Raw genomic sequence first — 26,482 nt, 5'->3', positions numbered from 1 at the left:
TATAGGGACACCTGCTACTTCACTTTACACCTTAATGAGAATAGTTATTTTGAAAGTGCTACTAAACAATGCCACTTCTAGTGTCTTCTAGTAGAATCTTTGTTTTATTCCCGTACTCTTCTTAACATTCATCCATTTTCCAATCACTTTATCCCTGTATTTATTCGCTTTAACGCAGGGTCACAGGGGAGCCAGAGCTTATCCCAGCAAGGAACAGGCAAAGGCAGGATACAGCCTGGACAGGATAGCAGTCCATTGCAGGGCACACACAGACGAAAAAATATATACACTCACACCATTGCCAGTTTTCCCAGAAGCCAATTCATCTACCAATACAATATGTCTTCATGCTGATAGTAACCCAGGTACTATTGAACCCAGGGCTCCAGTGCAGCAAGGCAGCAATGCTAACCAATGTGTTATGATACCACCCTCTTCTGAACATGTTCAGGGGGTATATTTAGTGTAATTTCTTGAAACAAAATAATAATATGAGTGATATGATGAATGACAGCATTTATTCAATGCCAGGGGGGTTATAGAGCTAGCATTCAGAGCATAGTCCCTCTGTAACAATACAAAAGAAACTGATTGTTGATTGGGAAGACTATAATGTGTCTGTACAAAACTGGGGGCTTTTTATTTTGAATCCAGTGCGAAAAACTGACACAATTGTAATTGCACAATGAATTAGTAATGGTAGCACTGCAGGGAGGACCTTCTTCAAAGGAAACATATTAAGCAAATTTAGTGCCAAACACTGTGAAATTGAATACAACTGCTGTTGAATCCTGAGCTGTAAAGGACAGAAAAGCATTAGACCCAGGGTACATTCTGATTTTGTACAGGACACAGGGATGATCAGCCCTCATCTGTCTCCAGCAATGAGGAAGCATGGATCAATTTATCTGAAGAAAACAAAGTTGTATATGGAAAGATACTTTGTAATTGAATTGTAAAAAATGATTAACTTCATCAGAGCTCAACCAGTGCATTTATATAGTTATAGCTCTGTGTAATTAAATAAGCATACTGAAGTGTGCTGACTATCAAAAAGTGAAGTACTTGTCTGCTTTTTGGGACAGCATTAAAAAAATGCAAGCTTTTTTCTTGGCCATCCATGTCATCTTGAAAATCAAGCATAACTTTGCTGTTTTGCTTACCTCTCTGATATTTTCCTACAGCTTAATGACCTTGACCTAGGACTTTAAGGAAAGAATGCAACAGTATTTAATGTGCATGGAAGAATAAAGGCTTTCACAAAAAAAAAATCTTTGAGTTTTTCAAGTCAGGGAAAACAGATTTGCCATATTGGAAATATGGTAAATATTTGGAAAATAATTGGAAGTTTGGCTGAAAACAATTTTATACCAGACAGAGCTGTGAACAGTAAAACAGTGAGCAGTGACTATTTGATATTTGGAGCACAAATATCAGTTTCAAGTCTGCTTCCCTGAAATGCAAAAAAATCAATAAGTAGCAGACAGTAGCTCAGTACCCTATTTTAACAGAAAAATTGACCAACATGACCTTGACTACATCATAGTAAAAGTAGTAAAAAAGAGCTTTATCATGACTGAAAACCAAACCAAGGAAAATCTACAACTGACAGTATTGCACAACCAAAGGTTAAAACCAAAGGTTTTACTTCTGTGGTACCAAAAAGTCTCAAATGTTTCTTGACACAATAATTTGAGCTACTGTTACTCTATTTGTATTGCTAAACTCTTTTATTATTGTTTTTTGTACAGGCGTTCCTTTGAACAGTACTTCAGCAAATCAAGAAATCTGTGATCTGCAGCATTGCTTTCAGAGGTTATATTTCACAAGAGGGCGCTAATGAGAAGCTTTTCCAGTTCCATTCATTCTGGATAGGTAAGCCTAGGTACTTTAAGTTCTATAACTGTTTTCCACAAATTTGGTTAGTTTTGTCTGAAGATTATAAACCTCCACAAAAGCTCTAACACAAGTTACTTAAACAAACATGGCATTTATGAATACAATACAAACTGTGACATTATATTTTTGATTTCCTTCTGGCAGAAGTGTCTGCTAACTGATTTATTATTAAATATTTTGAGCCTTCTGTGAGACCACAAAAACAACTGCCCTGAAAGCCCTGAAAAGTAATGTTGAAAATGTAGTATCTGTTAGAAAAAAACAGTAAACAGAATAATGCTACAGTACATTCCAGGACAGTGTACTTTCACACACAGTGTATTTTTATCCTTTGGATATATAATACCTGTATAAACAGTAGATATAAATATACCTTGTAATGCATCAGAGGTGTTTCAACACCTCCTAAATTCAAAAGAGAAAGGGTGTTAATTCTCGTGTCCTGGCTGAATTTCATTTTGGGCTTGTAAATCAATCTATCCTACATTAGTGAAGTAGTTTCTCACTTTTCTGATCTTCATATAGGGGGGTTGCTCAGGGATAATGGCTGCTGTGTGTCTCCCAGATGGGTGTAGCACTTTGGTGGACCCATCAACTATGTAAGGCACTACTTGAACACAAGTAATTATTATTTACATAGCCAGTGTAAGCCATTTCCCATTTTCCTTATATCTCATCTCCTTTCAATTGTGAAGAATTCATCAAGAGAAAGTGCTTGAAATTCATCATCAGAAGAATAAAGTTCATACCCAATTACTCAGTTTTTCATATTGGTACAGCTGTATGACCCAACAAGATCTAAGTTGATGGAGACCACAAGACAAAGCTCAGAGGCTCTGCCACACTCTCAGCAAACTGTTGGCTATCCAGTCAATGATTTTCTATAACAAGATACTCAACTCTGCCTTTACGTGCTCCAGAGTGTAAACTCGAGAAGAGTTTGTATAATGGCAAGTCACACTCCAGAATATTCCAGAGAACAAAAAATATACAGAGATACTATGAATCCAAGAGAAAAGTACTGAATTGTGATATTAAAAAATGCATGGAGATTTTTAAAATCAAGGTCAAAACAGTATAAAGTGTCTGGAACAAAGAAATATTGTCCGATGACGACACAAACTATTTTTGTGCTTTTCAGCACATACACTCTTCAACAGTGCATCGTACTAGCATTGTAGATGTGTACAGGAAAAGGAAGAACAATAACTATTTTTGTGTTTTAATTAACCAAGTAATTAAAACATCATCTTATTTTGTCCTGAACAAATCAGGTTAATCCTCATATTTTTAAACATTTCAAGCCATTTCAATTAAAAATGGTATATAATCATAATGGTAATGTCATTATCACATACATTTCTGGGCTTAAAGGAATGTCCTACTCTGACCAAAGTTTTATTTGAAAGGATTTATCTTTTTATTTTAATATAACTTTATTTTTTAATCTTTTAAGTCTTTTCTTAACAGAGAAGATTACTGGAGAATGATGAGTCATGTGCTGTATACAAAATCCTTAAAGGTGCTGACCATGTCAACAAATTTGACTCATTCAGAATAAACAGTAAAAAAATGATCTGGAGAACACAAGTGTGACCTATGGGAAAGTGGTTTAAAAAATGAGAAAAGGAGCCACTTCTTTACTCCGAGAGGGTTGTGAGACTTTACCTAGTTATGTCATCAAAGTTGGCACATTGGCTAATTTCACGAAATAGCTTGAAAAGATTCTTGTACCAATTGACTTCTAGCAACCAAAAGAACTACTAAAGACCACCCAACCTTTTTTCTCACAAAAGAAAGAAAATACAGTGTGTCATTGTGGGTGATGCTGTCTTGATTTTGACAATTCCACATCTTCTTAAAGGGAATCTTCTGTTGTATCCATAGAATCTCTCTATATTTTATTTTCCCTTGATCATTCCTTATATCCCTATGCAATTCTTTCCCAGAAATCAAGCACATTGGGGATCTTGTTATAGAAGACCTCTGGCCCAGTTGCACTTGGCAGTTCAGCAGTACCTGCTGTCAGGAGAGAGGGAGCCCTCGGAGGACATGGCATGGTACGGTGATGGGGAGAAGCGCGTGTCGGGTCGGAACTCCTTGTCGTAGGCCATTATTTTCCACTCCTGTTGACGGTTCCGGGCCTTTCTCACCTTCTTCACCTCTCTGCTCGGATCCTCAACCTGCTTCTGCTCCTTTGAGGGAAGAAAAAATAAACTTGAGGGTAGCATAGTGGCACTGTTGTTAGCATTGCTGCCTCGCAGCGCTGGGGCCCTGGGTTTAATTCCTGGGGTGCTATCTGCATAGAGTTTGTAGGTTCGCCCTATTTGTTATTTGTGTGGGTTTCCTCTATGTGCTCCAGTTTCCTCCCAAAGTCCAAAGATATACTGGAAGGTTAATTAGCTTTAGGGAGAATTACCACTGGGGTGAGTGTGGGCATCTTTGTGTCTGTGTCTGCCCTGTGATGGACTGGTGTCCCATCCAGGATGTATCCTGCCTTGCGCCCGCTGCAAGCTTTGACCTGTGATTCTGTACTGGAAAGAGCAGTTAGAAAATGGATGGATGGATCTTTAAATTGGTCATGCCCACAAGAAGGTGTCTAAGCCCATGTGATGATAATAATATTAGTTTTATTGGTGCATAATTGGTGTCATGCTTTCCAGAAAGCCTCCACATATAAACAATGCCAGTGTGGGAACACCCTAATTTAATAGAGAAAACACATTTTGTACACCCAGCTAAACAAGGCTGCACAGAGTATAAATTAAAGCACTTTTTCGTTTGATGTTTTCCTTGTTCAAGCCCACACTTAAACCAGAGTTGCTTCCACTAAATACTACAATCTAAACGTAATAGGTAAATTTCCTTTTGTAAAAATCTAACATCTTGTTTGCAGGTTTTGCTGACATCCAGCCTCCTTCATATTTAACAGTGGTCAGTACGATCATTTACAGTTTTGTATAAAAATTGTTCATTTAAAAAATTAACAAAGGAAGTCCATTATAAGTTATTCCAATTTATATTTCACTGTGCTACCATTGTCAAGATATTGGGGATGTACAATAAAAATTCTTTTTTAGAAAGGTCTTGAATGTTACCTTTTGTATAGCTGGTGGTGACTGTAGGCACATATACAAATGTGCAGTAAGCAGTAATAATCAAGTGCAAATTATCCACTACTCAAGGTAAGATCATATAAACATGTTTGTTTAATACAGTATATGCTTGTTTGAAGTGTCATTCAAAATTCTTTAAATTACACTTTGTGTCAAGTGTAACCTAAATTAAGATAAAAATGAGGTACAGTCTAACGTAAAAATGGTTTAATTACATTATATTTATATGTACAGTAATTCACGTACTGCACTGTATTTCAGTAGCTATAAGTGAAACACACTCTTTGTCTAACTCATAGTGCTTGCCCTACTCTATTTCAATGGTACTGGATGGATATGAAAATCAGGATGGATTCTAATTTTGCATGGGCATAGTTTACTCTGTGTTATGAGGTTGCTAACCACCCAAATGTACATTGTTCATATGGTGGCAAACTGTCCTGTATATTTCATTTTGCTAACCCTAACTCCTACTTAGATATGAGATCCCCATACATTACTTCTATTAAATAAAAAAAGTGATATTATTGGAATTGTCATCATTCACCAATGTCTTTACAGTTACACATATGCTGTTTTAGGATGAAAAATGATAGAATCAATAAGGTCCAATAGGCCCTCATTCCTAGTTTACTGTATAAACAGGTTTGAAACGATTCAGTCGAGGGTTTGAATCATTATACTGTACATCCAATTCAATTTCTTTATGAAGATACAATTTTCACTTAATTTGTTGTCAATAAACACTGGTAAAACCTTTTGCTGTATTGAACACCCCGTAGGAAACAAATAAAAAATGGATCAACAGTATGTTTTGTTTTCTATTTACAGAGTTTGTTATTTCGCAGTTCTGATGTAAAGGACTAGGTCTCACTGTTCTGACTGATTCTGTCGAGTTAAGCAGGGGTACAACCTCCCTTGTTTCAAAGGCTGCCAGACAAGATCTGCACTAAATTTGTTGTTTCATCTGATGAAGATGTTTATTAATGAGCTGATTATTATATATTGTACTATTAAAATAAACTTCACAAAAGGATATTTTAAGAAGATCCAGGAATCTATGTACATACCTTCTGTCTTCGTTTCTCTTTCCTCTTGTCTTCGGTGGCTTGAAGCATCTTCTCTTTCCAAAGATTGAAGAAATAGGAGGGATCTGTGTAGAACTTCAGCCCATCCTTCTTATCATCCCTACAGAGGCCGGACAAAATACAGGAGGACTTTGAGATGATACAGAGCACTGAACTAATAGCTAATAGTTGTATGAAGTGCAGTTAACCATCTATTGACAAAGCAGTGGAAAAAACAAAATTTGTATGCCTGTTTTTGTAGGAGTTTTGTCCTGTATTTTAAAGATGATTTAATGCTGTGCATAAGTAGGTACATAAAACACCTGTTGTGTTGTATTTGTACAGAAAATTAATGTAACATTTAAGCTGTGTAATGCAGTTGTGTGATATATGGAAATCCGTCTGTAGAACCAAGGTTAATTCTACGTATGTGCCAGTCCTAAGGTTTTCCTAAACATGGCATTTAAAGTAACACCAGAGATTTACTGGGGCTATACTGAGATTATAAAAAAAAACCTTGAGAATGACTGAATGCAGGGTATTTCAGGAAGATGTATTTGAGTGTGTTTTCTGGAAATGACCTTTTTCGTAACAAATTAAAACTCATTTCAAACCTTTTCTTGAACTATGCTGGACTTCTTGCAGCCCTACACTTTACAAAAATGAAAAGGGATGATCTAACAGTATAACGTTCACAGAAAAAGAGGAATAAAGAGGGCTCCTGAGTGGCCTAAGCACCAAAAGTGCTCATTCATTGTGGAGACATCATCAGTACAAGTTACTGTGCCTTGCAAAAGTATTCACCCCAATTATCTTTAATTTAGTAAAATGTCTGGATTTTTTTTTTCACTTTGACACTGTAGAGTACTCTGTGTTGATGAGTGGCAACAATTCTCAGTTAAATACATCATGGTTCCATGCTGTAACACCATAAAATGTGAAAGTCCAAGTGGGATGAATACTTTTGCAAGGCACTGTATGTCATTGGTGAACTGGGACCGGAATTCTACAAGAAAGGTGCTAAACTGGCAAAGAACCACGAACGAGTGAGACCCTCCTCTCAGACCTGTACAGACATGCTGAGCTCACCTGTAAGGACTGAGGATGTTGAGAGGAGGAGGTTTGTCGCAGCGCTGGTACATCTCCATTACTGGATTGGGAATAGAGTTTCTAGATACCACCTGCTGATCCTGGATTGTGGAGCTCTTGAAGGCCTTCCTCATGTTGATGTCCTGAAGGGAAACTGCAAAAAAGAATTGGAATAATAACGACGTGAGCACCACACTGGGGCTCTGAGAGGGTATTGCAAAGCTTCCACTCTTAAGTTTAAGAAGCCAAGGTAACTTTCTAAACAAATACGTATGGAGAGGAAACACACAGCTGTGTCTAATGCTAATCAAGTTCTGTCTTTCATTTACTTCCAAAGCAAAATTTGGTGGCACCGCAAGAATTGCTTTTCCAGGGGGGTGTTCCAGCTAAAGCACAGAATTAAACTTAAATCTGGTGACAGACACATCAACAGCTGTGTTTGTTTGCAACTCACATGGTGATGTAACACTTTTAGCAAGGCACAGATAGCCTACTGAGCACACAACCTGCTGCTTTTAATTACTACCCATGAAAAGGAGGATGCTGATTGATGGATTTAATTCAGCTAAAGGGGAATATTAACTATAGGAAAAGTATAATATTCAGCCATTACAAGCAGGGGAAGAGATCCCTTGCTCGGTATGCAAGAAAAGCCCTGATCAGTATAGACAGTACTAGCTGACCTTGACAGCTAAGTCTGTGTATGCCATGATAATGTATGCATTGACTTATATACAAAATCCCTTATGGGCTACTTTGTCTGAATATGTACAGTAGGCATAAATGCACTAGAAGACAAAAGTAACAAACATGAATGTATTCTAACTGTTGATCAGCAATTTTAACACTCCAAACAATTAATACTTAAGTGACCACCTGGTTCTTGTTCCTAGTTCTGGCACTACCAGACACTTAATTAACAATTTATGGAACCAGGAAGAAGAAGTATAACATTTATTTTTCCTGGGATATTGTTGGGTTTTTCAAGTCTAAACCCATCGCTTTTACAGGAAAAATGTGTGATAGGAACAGAAGAAGGAAGGGAAACATTAGCAGCCGTCTGGATTTTCATAGCTTACATTGCACATCCTCAGGATATTCACAAAAGTAATCACATCTGCAAATGCTAAATCTCTCTCCTTTGCTGTTTTAGTGTGCAAAATGATACCCTAGTAAGACTGATTCACAGTGAATTTCAGAATTTCATTGTCTAAGAGCTTTAGACGACAACCCAATACCACACTGAGGCCATCTGCATATTTTAAAGTGTAGCTGCAAGCTGAAAAGCTTAAAAAGCTTTGTTTAACTACACTATTGAAGCTTCTAGGACCATAGCTGAAGGTTTGCAGAGACCACAAAGTTTTGGGTATAGCTGCTTTAGCTCTGAGTCACTGTATCAAGGAGCATCTTTTGATAACAGCCCGTTGTGTAGAATGAAAGACATATGCAGGGTTTAATTAGGCTTCTACTGAATTAAAAAGTAACACCTGGATTCTTACAGAATCTATCATTGCCGTAACAGTTAACTAGCATAACCTAAGGATTCCAAAGACATGCTAGCTACAGGTAGAAGACAAGGAAAACAAGGAAACACCAAGGTAATGTAAATTCACGTAAGGGTGTTGGACAATTGTTCAGACAATAGAGGCTGTTTGCATAAAGAGTCTACCAGTGTCTGAAAATATGTAGGATTAATGTGGTCATTGACCATTCTTCCACAAGAAAGTCAATCAACTCATGCCTGGTTGATTAAGGTGGAAAACAATGTCTCAGGCATTGTTCCAGAATATCCCATAAATGCTTGATTAGATTCAGTGTCAAACTCACATCAACCCATTGGGCAACCACATATTGTATGTGCTCTGTGGATGGGGGCATTGTCATTGTTTAAGAAACTCCTCCTTGCAGGAGAGAAACGCTGCAACATAGGTTGAAGATGGGCATGCAGTAATTAGTATTGAGTATTCTAAGGGAATGAGTGCCCTCATAGTACCCTCAAAGCTTGTCGTCAAACTCCAGGACCTGGGACTGAACACCTCCCTCTGTAATTGGATCCTGGACTTCCTGACGGGACGTCCACAGGTGGCGAGTGTGGGCACCAACATATCCTCTACCCTGACTCTAAACACTGGAGCCCCCAAGGCTGTGTACTGTACTTAGCCCTCTCCTCTACTCCTTATTTACTCATGATTGTGTCGCCAGGCATAACTCAAACTCCATCATTAAGTTTGCGGACGATACAACGGCCATCGGCCTGATCACAAATAGTGAGGAGTCTGCGTATAGGGAGGAGGTTGAAACCCTGGCAGCATGGTGCCAGGATAACAACGTCTCTCTGAACATCAGTAAGACTAAGGAGATGATTGTGGATTATAGGAAACATCAGGGAGGAGATCACACACCTAACTACTTCAATGGGACTGCAGTGGAGAGGGTCAGCAGTTTTAAGTTCCTGGGAGTTAACATCACAAAGGACTTAACCTGGTCTCACCACACCAACACCATGGTGAAAACAGCATGGCAGGGCCTATTCTATCTCCGCAGGCTCGCAAAGCACTGCAAAAGGTGGTGAAGTCAGCGTAGCTCATTATCGGCTGTGAGCTACCAAACATCCAGGACATCTACTCAGCTAGATGTCTTAAGAAGGCCAGGACTATTCTCAAGGATCCAAGTAATCTAAGTCATAAACTGTTTTCTCTCCTACCGTTCGGTAAATGGTATTAAAGCATTCAAAGACCAACAGATTACAGAACAGCTTCTACCTCCAGGCAATAAGACTGCTAAAATGCCAAGCTGCAGTCACCTTCAGCAACCACCCTAATGGTCTTTGTTAAATGGTCAGGTTACATGGACATACAGTTTTCCATTGTATTTGGCACACTGCATATTGCATTATTTGGGCATAATGTATTGCGTACACCCTGGATATGTAGCAGTTCTATTTATATTGAGTTTTTTTTAAATCAATTTTTAATGCACTTTTATTATGTAACCTTATTCTGTAACTTTTAATTTTGTGATTTTAAAATTTTAAAACCCCCCGGTGAGCTCGCAGAAAAGACATGTCATTGCCAGCAATTACTGCTGCATGCTGTATTGTTGTGCATTTGATAAATAAACTTTGATTGATTGATTGAATGAGTGCACGCTCGTTTGTCAAGAATATGGTGAAGGAAGATTCATGTGTGCACAACACATTTCTCCACTGCTCAGCAGACCATTACTTTGTGCTCTTGGACCTCTGGACTTAAATGTGCATTGTCAGGTGTAATACGCAGTGTGTGCACTGCCAACACAACCATTCTTTATGGAGTTCTCGGCCAACATTTTTCTATTTCTATATTTTCTATTGGCTGCTTGTGCCTCAAGTTGAAATTTGCAGTCAATGGATCAGGTATTGCTCGTCGGTTTCTCCTTGACCTTCTGAATAATGCACAGATATCATGATCCTTGTGTATGCACTTCTGTGCACTGTTGGCCTTTGCCGAAGATGTCTTTTCCTCAGTTTCATGCCGACATCACCTTAGACACAGTTTCTCATGAAACATCAGCACATTCAGCTGTCTTGGTCACTAATGCTCCTATCAAATGAGCCCCAACAATCAATTCTTTTCAAAGTCACTGAGGTCATGCAAACCATAATTATAGACAACTATGCCTGTCCAGCATTTTTATCCATGACCCTAAGGATGATGGGATGTTATTAGCTTAATGCATGAAGCATACCTATGTGAAAGCTCTTGCTTTAAATATATTTGTTGTCCCTCATGTTATGCAGTTATTTCCATCTTTTAGTCTGCTACCTGAAGGGTCACTAGTGTCTCTAAATTGTCATTGTGTGTATATGTGAGTTTTTATGTGTGCTCTAAATCTAAGAACAACCTTTCCAGGGTGTAGTCCCACCAGAACCCTGTGTCTGTCACAGCTCTCAATCACCTGCCAGAGATATTGCACTAGCTTGCTTTAGACCAACTTCCAATGTGTCCTTACCTGGTTTTCTGTGCATTATTTAAATTTTCTACATTTTTGCATAGTATACTAATTGATAGGCTGTGGAACAATGGTATCTTGCTCATGAAATATTCAGTGTTCACCCAGTTTGCTTTTGACTGTCTGCTCATTCAGTGAATGGTGTATTTGCATAGAAATGTTAGAAATGCTGTCTATATTTCCGCTTTAAGGCAATATAGACTTGTTCCTACTGTTACCTAAAGAAGAAAATTCATAGTGGTGTATATGGAGTGAATGGATTATGTTTAATGGTAAAGTGAAATATATGAACAGTATATGCATTGTTGCATGTCTAGGATTATTGTTTGTTTTTAATGTTGATTTATTTTATGTTGAAATTTGTTTTTTTGTAGTTTTGTATGGAGATGCCAGAAAAACCTTTCCACCCTTTTGGATGGACAATTATAGTTATATGTTACCTTATTTTAGGTACTAAATACTATGCCTTGATGGTAGGAGATCCTTGCTCTTAGCTTCATTATTTCAATACATTTTTAATTTCTTGGCATACTTCTCTTTTGTTTTATAGAATACATATAAAACATATAGATCTATAGACCCCTCAGGACCCCTAATCAAAATGATCATGTCATATAACTTATCCAATTCTGCAGGTGAAGGTGTTTTATTGTTGTAAAATGATTAAAATATTCAAATGTATTTAATTTACTTTATAAATTCTGTACATGTACTGTGGTTACCAGCTGTGGCACTGTGCCATGCCTGTAAACAGGATGTAAAGCTAAGTGCACTTACTCACCTGCCTAAACAGAAAAAAAATCTACCCATATACATCAGCATCTTGGAAAGCTCTTTTGTTTCCTGTATTAGAAACCTAAAATTGTGTGGCTGTACCATGTACATTAAGACAGATTGATATAGAAATTTGCAATTACAAACCTCAAACTCTCAGTAGTGGGTGCAGTTATTAAGCAGACAAATGTTCCTCTTGAAACACTGAAGAATAGCTTACAAAATTTAGGAAAGCCCAGGCAATAAATGTAACTGGCCTGATTGATAAAAAGTACTGTTAACAACAGTTGTACTGTAAAATGTCTGAAAGATGTACTAATGGAACAAAACATGTGCTCTGGTTAAGGTTACTCCACTGTATGTCTCATTACAGTCATATTGGCTCTGGTTACAGAACCAACATGTGACAATTATGCTGGTTTACAGACTCATAGCTGGTGGATCTCTCTGTACTTTGCAGTGAATGTCATGGTTTTTCTCCTACTTTCTGGAATGATTCTTGTTAAAGATGGCAGATTCATGCCATGCCACTCTTGTTAACATGACAGCCCCTGAGAGTATATGTAATGGGGGCAATTATTAAACGCAATGATGATGCTGTGACAGATACTAAAACTGGCCACCTGCAACAGAGCAACAGTATTCCTCAACTGTCTGCAATAGTTTTCGCTTATTGTTTGTGGTTTGGAGACCCATCAGGGAGATAGAAAAATGCAGGGATTCACAGAAGGAAGCTAGAATAGTGTCTGGTGCAGCTGTGTTAAAAAAGGTTCAAAACACAGGTCTTTAAGTCTAATCATACAGTGGTAATGTAGACTAGATAAGGGTTACAGTTAGACAAGGAAAGTCTATTCATTTCTTGTAGATTAAAATGGAGAATCAGTGTGTCTTTCCCATAGGTTAAGGAAAGGTTCAGCAGGGACTGCTTTTCCTGAAGGGTGAGGTGAGAAGGCAGAAGAGGTGCTCTCTTATCATTTAATATTTGGTTTACAGAGAAATCTGGTGAGGGAGAACCAGGTTATGGACCATTGTGGTAGGGTTTTTACACCTGGATTTGTCCAGCCTCAGCCATATTTTCACAATTTCCCTCTGTTTATAATATCAGCTTTATTAAAGTTGACCAAAAAGGGGGCAGGTACCCTGTAACAGGGGGTTCACGTGCATATGTCATCCACACCATACAGGTTAAGGCTAACCTGAGCCATATTTCAGTAACTGAAGTACTGTAAAGTGTTTTAAATTATTTCAAAAGTTATCTAGTTCTGTTGCATGCTAACATATTGTATCTGAATATTTTTTCCCCATTACATCCAACAGCCAAAAAAAGGAAAAGCTGTCTGTCTCTTCTGTCACACAAATTTGCTTTTCTGTTGGCTTCCAGAAACCTAATTGTCACGAAGACGTTCTTTCAGGACCCTATGCAGACGACATGATCCGGGGTAGAGTGGGGAAAACAAGGGGGAAAAGCATGCGGGAGTCGGGGATGAAAACAGGGGGCGCGTCCATGGCGCGCTGGTGTTCGGGGGAGTTGTGGCCGAGGCAAACAATCCAGGAATAAGTCCAAGGGAGAATCCAAAAGGAGGCAAAAGTCCAAAGCCGGGCGGTCCATCCTAGACAAATGGGGTTAAAAACAGGAACCGGGTCAGGACCGGCACGGGAACGGGAACAGGAACAGGAACTAAAAACTTGACAGGACCAGGCGCTTCCAGGTCCCGGACCTGTCTGGTACGGAAACCAGAGCAGAGTCCGGAATAGAGTGAGCGCCTGGCTTTTAAGGAGAACTGAAAAGGGGGTTGGAACGGGGAGCAGGTGCGGTGGATGAGTAGAAAACAAGGAAGGGCTGGAGCGTCCTTAAGAGGAGGGGTTTACGAACGGGACGCTAATGTCATGACGAAAGTAAATCCGAGACTGAGGACAAATAGAGAACAGGATTTGAGTACTTGAATTCTACAAGCTTTGACTATGATGTAATTTCAAAATTAAATTGAAATTATAAAATGATTTCCTTTCATTCAATGGCCAGAATACTGAAGATCACCCGGTGATGATATTGTAGATGTTCATGTACACATTTAGCATACTCTTCCCAAAAATGCATGCCTGGCTTGCAATGTGCCATTACCAGGAGCCAATGCATGTTACTGATTCCACATTAAATCCAGATTGAATGAATGTAAATTTAATCTGGATTTAATGTGAATGAAAGGTTATGTTGTACCAACTGACTGAGACCAAGTCTTAAGGTGCGGCCAATATAACATTACACTGCCTTCCAAAAATATTCGCCCTCTTCCAATGATGTCTCATCCATCCATTTTCTAACCACTTTATCCAGTACAGAAATGTGGAAAAGCTGGAATCTATTCCAGCAAGCAACAGGCAGAAGGCAGGATACTCCCTGGATAATCCATTGCAGGGTACACTCAGACACCGACAAGCACACACTCATACCAGGGCCCATTTTTCTACCAGTATGTCTTTGGACTGTGTAATATATGTGTAATACACAAATCCCAACCTTGGTCCTGGAGAGTCCTAATCCATTAGATATTATATACCGATTTATTCTTTAAGGGCATTAAAATAAATTTTAGAGAGCCTGGCACGACAAGATTTACTATTGACTAATAAATAACCACTAAATTAAAATCAGGCTTTTAAAGGCTCTTATTTCTTTGGCTCTGCGGGAAAAACTAGAAGTACATGCTGTCTGGTACACATTCAGCTCCCTGAAGATTCTCAGCATTAATGCCATGAAATGTTAATGGAATAATGTTCACTGTAGTATTCAGTCTGTACCTGAAATGATTTGAAGAACATCTATCACACTTAAAAAAAATATTCATATGCTTCCATTTGTTGCTTGGGGTGTGCAAGTAAAGCACCAGTAATTGTTTTTAATTGTTCAAACGTCTCCACCAAAATGTCAGCTGTATAGAGGTAATGTACAGATCTAACCTCAGAAAAAGCTAGTTGCTGACTCCCAGGAAAGCAATACAAAACCATACAAATAGATTCTGGTTAATAAAAATAGATTTATATTAAAAATACATTTTCTTAATATCTTTGAAAACCACAGGGGCACAACCTGGCACTAACATAACAGTTACAAACGATACCTAATGTTTACGATTTTTTGTAGTGGAGGTACAGTAGCAACTTTGGAGTCACTTGAATGGCAGAACAGAAATAATGTATTTTCATAGGATAGACATTCATTTTTATTTACTAAACTATTTACTACTATTTACACTTTGGTGTTCTATAATCAAAGAGTTTGTTTTCCTACAGCAATCTTTACCAGAAATGTGCATTTAAACAGTATACATGTTATTTCTGGTGCTCTGCACCAGCAAACTGCGACTCTCATCTACAGTCTATTTGCAGTGTTTTACATTAGGGACTCAAGGTCACTCCTGTCCAAGCATGACTGTTGAGCAGCAATGTGGAGCAGTGGTTAGGGCTCTTGATTCAAGACCGGAGAGAGTTCATCCTCCAGCTGAGATGCTGCTGTTGTACACTTCCACTTTCTCGCGAAGAGGTGTTGCCACACGGTGATCCCGTTGGTGAGGATGCTCTCGATGGTGCAGCGGTAGAAGTTCACCAACTTGTGGCCTCACCAACCTGTGTCTCCGAAAGTCCACTATTAGCTCTTTCGTTTTCTTTACGTTCAAGTCCAGGTTATTGCTATGACACCACCTAAGCAGCTGTACGATTTCATCCCTGTAAGTGGACTCGTCATCATCACTGATCAGTCCTATTATAGTGGTGTCATCTGCAAACTTAATGATGCGGTTGTTGCTGTGTCTTGCTGTGCAGTCGTGAGTGAACAGGGAGTACAACCTTGGACTCAGACAGCAGCCTTGTGGGGTTCCAGTGCTCAGGGTGAGTGGTGTTGATGTTTTATTGCCTATCCGCACCACCTGTGGTCTCTCGATAAGAAAGTCCAGCAGCCAGTTGCAGACAGTTGCACAGACCTAATCCCCTGAGCTTTGTCACCAGTTGACTGGGTATGATGGAATTGAATGCTGAACTGTAGTCCACAAACAGCATTCTCACATACGAGTTCTTAGTGTCCAGGTGTTCCAAGGCTGTATGCAGAGCCAGGGAGACAGCATCATCCACTGATCTGTTGTTCTGGTAGGCGAACTGCAAGGGGTCCAGGGACTCTGTGATGGAGGAGTTGATGTGTGACAACACCAGCTTCTCCAGGCATTTCATCACCACAGATGTTAATGCTACTGGGTGGTAATCATTCAGGCATGTCACTTTTGCCTTTTTGGGGAGTAGAACAATAGTGTTTTTTTTAAAGCAGGTGGGGACCATGGACTGTGACAGGGAGGAGTTAAAGATGTCTGTAAACACTGTGGTCAGCTGGGCTGCACATGTCCTCAGGATGCGAGGTGGTATCCCATCAGGCCCTGCAGCCTTACGGATTTTCACCCTGCTCAGAGTCTTCTGCACGTCCTGCTCTGAGAGTTTCAGAACAAACTCGCCCTGCACACTTGGGGTCTTCTCAGCATTGCCCGTGTTCAAAGCATCAAAGCGGGCATAGAAATGGTTCAGCTCGTCAGGCAGGGATGCGTTGTTCGTGTCAATCTCCTGGCTGCAGCCCTTGTAGCCTGTGATTGACTGTAATCCCTGCCACAGCCTCCGGGTGTCAGCGCACTGCGTTTCAAGCCGCACTCTGTAGCTCCGTTTGGCACGTTTTATGGCTTCCTCTAATGCATACCGTGATTTCCTGTACAGCTCTTTGTCCCCCGATTTGAACGCGGTGGATCTATCTTTTATTTTATTGTGAATGTCGTTGTTGAACCACGGTTTCTGATTGGGAAATGACCTAATTTTCATTTCTGGAACACAAATGTCGGTGCAGTATTTAATATAGCTGGTGACCGCGTCCGTATACTCATTTAAATCTGTGTCGGGAGCTCTGAATGCGTCCCAGTCTGTACTATCAAAGCAGTCTATTAACCTGCTTTCCACCTCCTCAGACCAACAACGCACTGACCTGTTCGCAATGGGGGAGGTCTTCAGCTTCTGTTTGTACTCAGGAAGCAACAGGAGAGCGATGTGGTCCGACTTACCGAAACTCGGTTTGGGAAGCACTTTGTATGCTCCTTTTATTGTTGTGTAGCAGTGGTCCAAAATATTGCCTCCTCTTGTCGGTACAGTGACATGCTGAATGTATTTTTGCAGTACTTTCCTCAGATTGCAGTGGTTGAAGTCCCTAACTACAATTGAGACGGCTTCTGGGTGGGAGTTTTCGTGCTTGTTGATAATGTCGTGGAGTTCGCTGTGTGCTGCTTCCACGCAGGCTTGTGGTTGAATGTAAACGGTTGTGATAATAGTGGCGGAAAACTCCCTCAGCAAATAAAAGGGTCGACATTTTATGGTCAGGTGTTCTAGATTCGGCGAGCAGGATTTAGAGATTACCTTCATGTCGGTGCACCACTTGCTGTTGACCAGGAAGCAAACGCCTCCTCCTTTGTGTTTGCCTTATCACATAGGTTTAAGATGTGGAAAACTGAATCATAACCATAAAGCAGAAGTAGGAGAATGCCATCAGCATGGAGTGAAAGGCTGTATTTGAAACCCTGCACATTAAGGGGGATGATGCTGACAGTTTGTATAATAGCCTTTGCCAGTGAAGCTCATGATAGGACAAACAGCAATGTCGAGTTTGAGTGCCTCTACACAGTGTGATCCATAGAATCCATTAGTTGTAAAATAATGAGTAAGTTATTTAGGGCATATGTGTTTGTTTTGTGTCTAACGTTTCAAAGCACATTAAAGCACTTTATGGTAGGTGTAAAAAAAGTTAAAAACAAAAGAAACCAGTTATAAGGATAGTATTTTACAAAACAAGCAGAGACCATATAAGAGAGACCAGCAGTCAGAAATGCAGCAGAAGATACAGTACATGGCATTAAAAAATGGAGAAGCCACAGACATTACATAAATAAAAGCATTTCCAAAAACAAAGGTTTTGAGTCTAGATTTAAATGCACTCAGGGTAGCTGACTCCAGAGCTTTGGGACGAAGCAAAAAAAGGCACTATCATCCATAGAATAGAAACAAGCTTGGGGGACATATAGTAGACCACTCAGATGAATCACAACCTTATAGGAAACCAGTGCAAGGACTTCAAGACAGGTGTCTCTTGCACACGACCTGGTGAGGATTCTGGCTGCTGAATTCTGAACATATTGGAGTTTGTTCAATATGGATTTATATACTCCAGTGATTAGAGCATAGCAGTAAAAAAACAACACCTTTTCTGTTATAGTCAAAGACATCATAGACTTTCGAAGAATGGTATTCTTACAATACTCTGCCCATGAGGGTCATAAGTCAAACCGGGACCAAATATCCCCCATACATTCTTCAATTGTGATTCAGCATAGTGCTGCTCACAGAAAGGCTTTACGTAGATGATGGGAGGTGCCGAGTAGCATGACTTCAGTCTTGTCACAGTTTAAGTTAAGGAAATCTTGAGAATGGACATAGAGTTGAGTATCATCAGCATAGGAATGATAATTCACACCATGTGATTTTAATATCTGACCAAGTGGGAGCATATAAATGCAAATTACATGTTCCCACATGTAATGTTGCACACACTTACATGTTGTACTGCACACCCTAGACTGTGTTCAGACAGTATTTGCACTAGGCTAGCCATGGATGATCTTCAACTTGGCTGGGTAAAGCTCTTCAATCCATGTAAGTAATTTCTCCACAAAACATTCTGGGCAATATTGTGGGATTAGAACATTCCAGCAAGACAAGAAGCAAACCACCATCATGCCAAAGTGGTGAATCTAATATCCAGGCTGCCTAAAGGATGAGCTGTCAAATCAATGTAGTAAAGAATTTTAAAGTTGAAGGTTCAAGGCCTGCTCTCCATAAACTGTGATCATCCCAAATCCTATTTGTCTTCATGATTTTAATGAGCCTGGAGATGGCCGGAAAGGGTACCCAATTTGTAATGAAAGTTTTGGAAGGAAGTTCTTCTTCAGTGTTCTCTTGCAGGTTAACAATACGAAAGCTAGATCAGGTGCTTCTATCCTTCAGTTCAGGCAGACAAGATTTAGACAGGGTTATCTCATTCTCTCTCTCTCTGATTCAGTTTTTCTGAAGTAAAAACACCAACTAAACTTTCTTTGTTGACACATGACAGAGCAGTTGCATTTTCCTCCTACTTGCCTTTCCCAACTCCTGATTTCCTGCTTTTTAACAACTATTTTTCACACTAATCTTCATACAGGCATCACAACAGGTGCAACTCATCTAAATCAACTAAACCCAACTAAATACTGTAAACACATCAACTAAAATGTGTTGATTTACTGGCTCAAACACAGAATCAGTTGCTCACAAACAAGGGGCTGCATCTGGGTCAACAATTTAATACAAATAACAGAGACAGATTTATTATTTTGCAATCTTCATTATGTTAATTAAAACTGAAAGTGTCTCTTAAAAGCAGTTCCATAAAGGATACCCCACACAGTCTCAAGACAGCAATGTTGTGTGAAATGTGAGGAACAGTTTGTCCAAAGAATTTGCAATATAGGCAGAATATGAAAAGACAAAAATGTGTCTCAAAAATTATGTCCTTTAGAAATCTGCCACTAATGTAAAAAAAATCTGTTCTGTGCAATAGGTTGAATACAAAAAGGAGTGGATTGTTTTGAATTTGATAACTTCTTCATGTTCTTTATTAAATTCTTCACATGACTTTGTTGTTACTCATCTCAACTCACATCTATCCTTCACAAGCAAATGTCATTTCTCAAAGATGACTGCCGAAGAGAAAAGGTAAAACAAAAAGCTAGGCAAGCATTAACAATCTATCATTCTAAGCATAACTCTAAAATACCATTTTTATCTTCTTCTCAATCTGCGACTCATTTCGAAAGCAGTAGTTATTCATACAGTAGGTACTGTAGTTAGTAATATAATTGAAGCAGCATCCTAAAATCACACATCTCAAGCAGATGGTAAACGAGCGCAGTGTATGGAATACTAAACTGATTATATGTAAACAGCTACTCTTTCATATTTTAATGAAATCAAGCAATATTAATGACAAATTACAGCCTACCTTCTTCCACAGTGGAATCCAACTGCGTGACTTTAACTGCAAGGAGATCCACCCTCTCCTGAAGGTTATTCATTCGCATGTAGAAGCTGTTTGCTTCATTGAACAGCTCCCCAAATATATCTTCAGCATGTCTACCTGCATTAGACACATATATATGTTACTTCTTAGTAACACTGACACACTTCAGGAAACTCAATCACTTAGTTTCTGCTTTCTGACTAGAAAACTACTGTTTAACTCTCAGAGCTCAAAAAGCACGGCCTTTATTAAGCCAATATGCGGGCAAGCATGTGAAAGCAGTAACATTATGTTTCAGTAGAAAGTGTGTACTCACTGAGGCTGCCCAGCTGTTTGATGATGGCAGCGAGGGTGCTGTTGGTGACACACTCGAGCTCACTGGTGACCCCTTCTGGCAAGGCGCCACGACACAGATGGCGAGGTTCAATACTCCTCTTCACCAAAGGCATGTCTGCCCGTGAATGTCAGCTAGACACAACTACCTGCTTTCAGAAGACAGAAAAAGAGACAGAAAGAAAGAGGTTTAACACATCTTTACTCCATGACTTTCTGCCTTTGTGAACTAAAGCATACACTTCAAATGTATTGTTTTACAAAGAATTTGATTTTTGAGGCCGACAAAAGTGGAAAAGAACGACACACAAAAGGTGGGTGAGGATTTTCATGGTTGACTTTGGCCACCCTGCATTGTTAGAAAAGACAAAGATACACCACTCCTGAATTTAAAAACAACAAGGGAACTGTTGATGAGAGTGACTATACCACGAATCTATGAAGAAGAGAATGACACAACAAAAAAAAAAGATAATGACTTTTCTGCTCCACTGAGTTATTTTTAAAATGCAGTAGTTTACATTTTGCACATGCGGTGCTTTGGAACTATGCGTTATCCACTGTAGTGTACTGTGTCTCTTAGCATATGCATCTACTGTATTGGATATATGTTGTTATATATATTGTTATCCTTTAACAGCTGGACAACATTTGCTTATAGATTGAGATCCAAAAACCAGTTAACTTGAATGTATTGTGCAGCACTCTAAGCACTTTGTATAAAGCTTTCTTCAGGTCGTGCTGGTTAGAAAGACAAGAACAGAAAACAACTAGTACATACCAGTCACACAGGGACTATGCTGAAATTAAAATACACAATATTATTTGTGTGTAAATAGAACACCAAAGCTTCATTGCATTTTTTCTAAAAGTAAAAACTAATTTTTGATTAATGCTATGCAAATACAAAACAGTAAACATCCTTTTTATAAATGTCCATGTCTATATTATTTCCATTCACCTCACAGCATTTATTATAACATATACTGTAGACAATTGGGTCTCAGATTATTTACCATGGAGTATAATGTGTTCATGCTCTCACTTGCTCTCTGCTTTCTCCTACAGTACAGTATATCACATATCTCAGACTGCTCATTTCTTCCTGCCTATGGGGAGTCATGTGACGCTGCTTAAACTTCTCTTCAAGTGCTTGACCTAATTTTTTCCAAATATTTACCAGGGGTCTGGTCTCATTCTTATCTGGCTTCCATCTCGCATGAAAAATCAGTCCGCTGTCAGTTAGTTTTATATGGGACATTGCATTAGACAAGCCTGGCATGTACAGTACAGTAGTTTGGCACAATATTTTTTTCTTCTGTTAAAAAAGTTAACACATAATCCATTTTAAACTTCCACACTGAGTCTATGCAACACTACGCAGAGACTTTTAGAACAAAAATACTTGGAGAAAAAAATTGACACCGCAAGACCTGTACACACACTTTCTCCAAACTCCTCCTCCAAATGAGGGAATATTTTCCCTCAAACTGCACCTAATTTTTTATGATCTCAAAAGGAGATTTTTGATAACATGATAATAAGTGTCTTGTTACTAATGAAAAATAAGAAACAGTGTTGAGGTGTTTTAAGAGAAGCCAACAGATTAATATATATTTACCAACAGTAACTGAAAAACTGACGTGTTTTTTAGCTGTTACCAAAGAACAATGTTAATACTTTAGTTCTGGAAGAGACTTTTGCTGCTTTAATATTGCTTATATAGAGAAAATAAATAATACGAGTAGGCTTAGGAGTAGAGGCTTAAAAATAATGATTTGGCAAAACGAGAAAACATGCCTATAATAGCTAGCCCATTTAACTATTTCTAGTAGTTAACAAGATGAGATATGTAAAATTTGTAAACGGTTGAACAACAGAAGATACAGAGCAGCAAAGTTCAAGGCAATGCAACAACTGTATCTTTCAATTGCTTGCCCTTTTGAATTCTAACACTTCAGATTTCCCCTGTATGTAAAATGCTGCTCTTGTAATACCTGAAGCACCGGCAACACATTTTGCTGACATAAAGTTAAAAATAAGGAGGATGTTCATTGGTAAAACTAAGAGAGATCACAAAGGAAATTACTACAAAGGAAAGTGCCTTTGTTGTTGCGAAAAATGCTTCATTTAAAGAAAAAAACAGGTTATTAATCCTTTTATTATAGCAAACAAATGCAAATCAAGTGTTCATAAAGCAAGGTGAAGATTTATATTGTGGATCATTAATTTTCACTAGTTACTGAATGAAATAACTGGTGAAAATTACTATCCCAACAATATTATTTCAACAGTATAGAGATTTACATAGTGTACAATATTTAAAAACAGAATAGTTGTGTTTAATTAGGAAATAATGCTAAAAAACGAATGCTAAAAAATGCTAGTGAGTAAGTTTTTTTTAAATTGTCTGCAATTACTTCTGGTTGTATTTGAAAGGATGTACCGTATACAGGTATTTTGTAGTAAAATCCCCAGAATGCAAAATACTAAATTAATGTGAAAAAACACAAAAATAATTTAATAACATGTAATGGTTGTGCCTATTGTTTACATACAGTTAAAGTGACCATATAGTATACAGTATGTAGGTCTTGTAGCCAACTAGACAACTCAGTATTTACAGTAGGTGCTAGGACCTTTCTCAGTCTGACACCTTGTGCTGTCAGACCCCCAGAACCACCCACACACCACAGACCAGCACATGACAGGAACACTACATAATTCCAGTTTTAATGCTCTAATCAATTACAATAAGGTATCACTGTCTAGAAGAACAGAAGAAAAAAAAGTATCCATAAGGGACACCCACACTAAAACAAATGGATGCCATAGTTCCCAGTAACCAAAACAAAAGTCCCAAAGAAACATTCAATAACAGCATTCCCCAGAATCAGTCCAGTATTGTGGCATACTTCCTTCTGGCGCACAGAAAAAAAGAAACAAAACTCTTGTTTTACTACTGTACTATATACTAGTATATACTGTAGATAGTATATGCTATAGGTAGTATAGACTATAGACTATATACTACCTATAGACTACCTATAGTATCTTCTCCAGTCCCAACAGTCCCATAGAACATATTTCATTATACTTCCCCTGAAATAAAAAAATAATAGTAATAATTTATATAGTGCCTTTAAAGGTAGCTTCTCAAAGCACCTTACAGAACAACATCAATGAAAAAGAAAATATACACAAGATGAGGGAACGGAATACAGAAGGAGCAAAGGGGAAAATAACAGAACCAGTTAAGTAAAGGCCCTTCTAAAGCAGAAGGTTTTGAGTTTAGAGAAGGTGACTCTTTGATATCCTTGGAGAGAGAGTTGCAGAGTTTTGGGACATAACAGGAGAAGACCCTGTCACCCACAGAGTGTAGACGGGCTTGTGGGACAGATGGGAGACCAGAATTAGAAGGGCGAATGTTGCAAGGTGGGGATTAGAAGAATAGTAGCTCAGACAGGTACTGAGGTGCCAAACCATACAGAGCCTTATATTGTTGGTGAGCATGAGGATTTCGAAGTCGACACAAAACCTGTTGGGAAGCCAGTGCAAGAACTCCAGGACAGGAGTAATGAGATCACTTGCACTAGACCAGGTCAGGATTCTGGCATATGAATTCTGGACATACTGTAGTATCGGGAAAGAGGCAGTACCTTTGTCTTTCTGTATCTGTCCTCCACTGGCCAAGGTTTATGATGATTTGGGTCAGGACTCCAAAACTTGATTGAGGGATGGGCAGTCTAGGTAATCATGGGGGGGTGGGGTTGACCTTGTGTTGCGGTGCTCTGCTCCTCCTTCCCTCATCCTGTCTTTCCTCTCTGTCCCTCTATTCTACAGTAGGTCTGCTTTCAGTCTGCGTAGCACCCCCACACATCTAGTGCGTCACCTGTGACTGTGTGGTAATTGACCAGTGTCTAGACAAACAGTGTATCGTTTAATTTGTTATGATTGTTGCCTGCTGTAATTTATGTGCTACAGACAGGAGAGATAAACAGAGAGAAAAGGCACCACACCTGACAAATCCTGGCCATTATATAAACAAAGTGAAGTAAATATAACCCCCAAGCCACTGTCTTATTCCCATGACAAATTGTGTTTCAGCAATTTGTGGTGTGGATGGCCCGCCTGAAGTATTTTAAACAAATACAAGTATGGCTGCGATAACAAATGAGTTTGACACCTCTGATTTAAATGGGTGCAATACAGATTGCCCTTGACCTTCTCTGGCACAGGCATACTTTGGATATTAATGGAACGAGAATACCTTCATGCAACAGGTATTGGATTTAGCAGCGTAACCATATTAATGAGCCCCATATATATAGTTCCAGATTCACAGCCCAACATTCACAATTCACAACCTGTTATCAGTCTTTTGATGTCGAGCTGACTCAGCTGTGGGGTTGGGTGTCGGCTGTCAGAATCCTGACAAGGTCTAGTGCAAGTGATCACATTACTCCTATCCTGGAGTCCTTGCACTGGCTTCCTGTTAGGTTTTGTGTTGACTTCTAAATCCTCATGCTCACCTACAGTATGAGGCTTGGCACCTCAGTACCTGTCTGAGTTACTATCCTCGTACTCTCCATCTCACAACATTCACACTTCTTATTCTGGTCTCCTGTCTGTCAGTGGGGTACATTTCCTATAAAAAGAAACACTGCTAAATTACATTGTTCATTTACATTACATGCAAGGACTTTCTCAACCTAGACAAGGATTATCTACTGTACATTTACTAGCTTCAATTTGAATAGTTACCTCTTTCTTTTCTGTTTTTTTTCTTTTGGCTGTCTCATTGTGATCTCTTCTTTATAATCTGTGTTGAATATTATATTCTAAACAACAAAAATGTTAGAAAATACAGAATTGAAATAGAATAATGTTTTAAATTTGATGAAACATCATTTATTAGATACATTTATTTAATAGCTGTGCCTTAAAAAGCTAATGAGATGTGAAACACAAAGTATACAGTGTCCTAATTATGGATCTCAACAATGGCCCATCAACATGGGAGCACTGTTATTTTTTTAAGTGTTCATTTGTTATAATAAAATGGATTTCTATATAATGAAACTGCAAAACTACTAGTTATGCGGCAACACTGCTTTTCTTTAATTCTTTAGCTGGAAGGCTTTACAATTTAAATCACACTATGAAACGTCAGTCCAGGAGTTAAAATTTCCTTGCCAATAAAATTTAATAAATAACAAATAGTGGTTAGGTCCACGCAGAAAATTACAAAGAAACCACAGAGTTCAGCTGTTCAGCCCTCTTCAGGGGTGAGCAATTAAGCTTTAGTAGAAGGTATCTTAGGTCACAGCAGAGGTAGTCTGAAGAGGTTCAGTAAGAGAACAAGTAGAAAGCTCAACTGTCAAATCATAGATTTTTCATTCTACCTTTCAGTGTGGAATTAACCTCTACGTGCTCCTTTGCCATTGGCACACTGATGCAGCTCTGCGCCTGACCCTAATACTGCTTTCTAAAGACAAAAAATTGTATGTTAGTACATACAACATTTTATAATGCTATTTCAAACTGCAGTAGTCAATCAATGCAATATCTGGTTAATAAGGTTTGAAAAAATGATGACCATGTCCCAGTGTGGATTTCCATACTAGTTGTAACAAATGGACAAAACAGACACTGCCACTTTTGTCTGAAAGTTAGCACAGTAGGTGCACATCTGGTGACCATGCCCATGGCACCACGATGACCAGCTTCCATTGATGCACTTCACTGAAAAGAAGAACTTACCAGGCAGCAAAGCCACAAGATACAATCACACACTGATTACGCAGACTATATCTCTCATCTGAGTACTGTAACATGAGTGAGGTGAAGTTTCAAGGGCATGTGCCAAGAATACTAGGAAAAAACATTAAAAGGAAATCATTGGACACTTGAAATTACACATCAAAAAAGACATATTTGTAATTAACCTTCCATCACAAATGTCCCTTCAAAGTTTCTTATCTCAGGCACCACCAACTTTCTATGAATCACGGTTGTTATCTCTTAATTATTAAAATCTTTAATTCTGCTACAAAACATTGCAAAACATACTTTGATATTTTGAT

The 26,482-nt window shown here is 38.8% G+C and overlaps 1 protein-coding gene across 3 annotated transcripts in view; it reads right to left on the bottom strand.

Moving 5' to 3' along the window:
- Positions 1 to 26,482, bottom strand: part of LOC148828542 (actin-binding protein WASF3) — a 52,486-nt gene that overhangs the window by 9,289 nt on the left and 16,715 nt on the right. Inside the window, exons 2-7 of one of the 3 annotated variants that reach the window (XM_088925702.1) lie at positions 20,380 to 20,545; positions 20,046 to 20,180; positions 7,172 to 7,325; positions 6,086 to 6,203; positions 3,919 to 4,094; positions 1,164 to 1,205 (exon numbers count right to left, since the gene is read on the bottom strand). In XM_088925702.1, the coding sequence (XP_088781828.1) occupies positions 1,164 to 1,205; positions 3,919 to 4,094; positions 6,086 to 6,203; positions 7,172 to 7,325; positions 20,046 to 20,180; positions 20,380 to 20,512 (758 nt within the window). In that variant the 5' untranslated portion in view covers positions 20,513 to 20,545. Of the gene's footprint in view, positions 1 to 1,163; positions 1,206 to 3,918; positions 4,095 to 6,085; positions 6,204 to 7,171; positions 7,326 to 20,045; positions 20,181 to 20,379; positions 20,549 to 26,482 lie in introns of all 3 variants that reach the window. The other 2 variants (XM_088925704.1, XM_088925703.1) reach the window with 2 other exon arrangements.

This window comes from Atractosteus spatula, chromosome 9 (assembly GCF_055471065.1).
Source record: "Atractosteus spatula isolate fAtrSpa1 chromosome 9, fAtrSpa1.hap1, whole genome shotgun sequence".
Taxonomy (NCBI): Eukaryota; Metazoa; Chordata; class Actinopteri; order Semionotiformes; family Lepisosteidae; genus Atractosteus; species Atractosteus spatula.
Note: the sequence above shows the minus strand (reverse complement) of the source record. Positions and strands in the feature narration are given on the sequence as shown.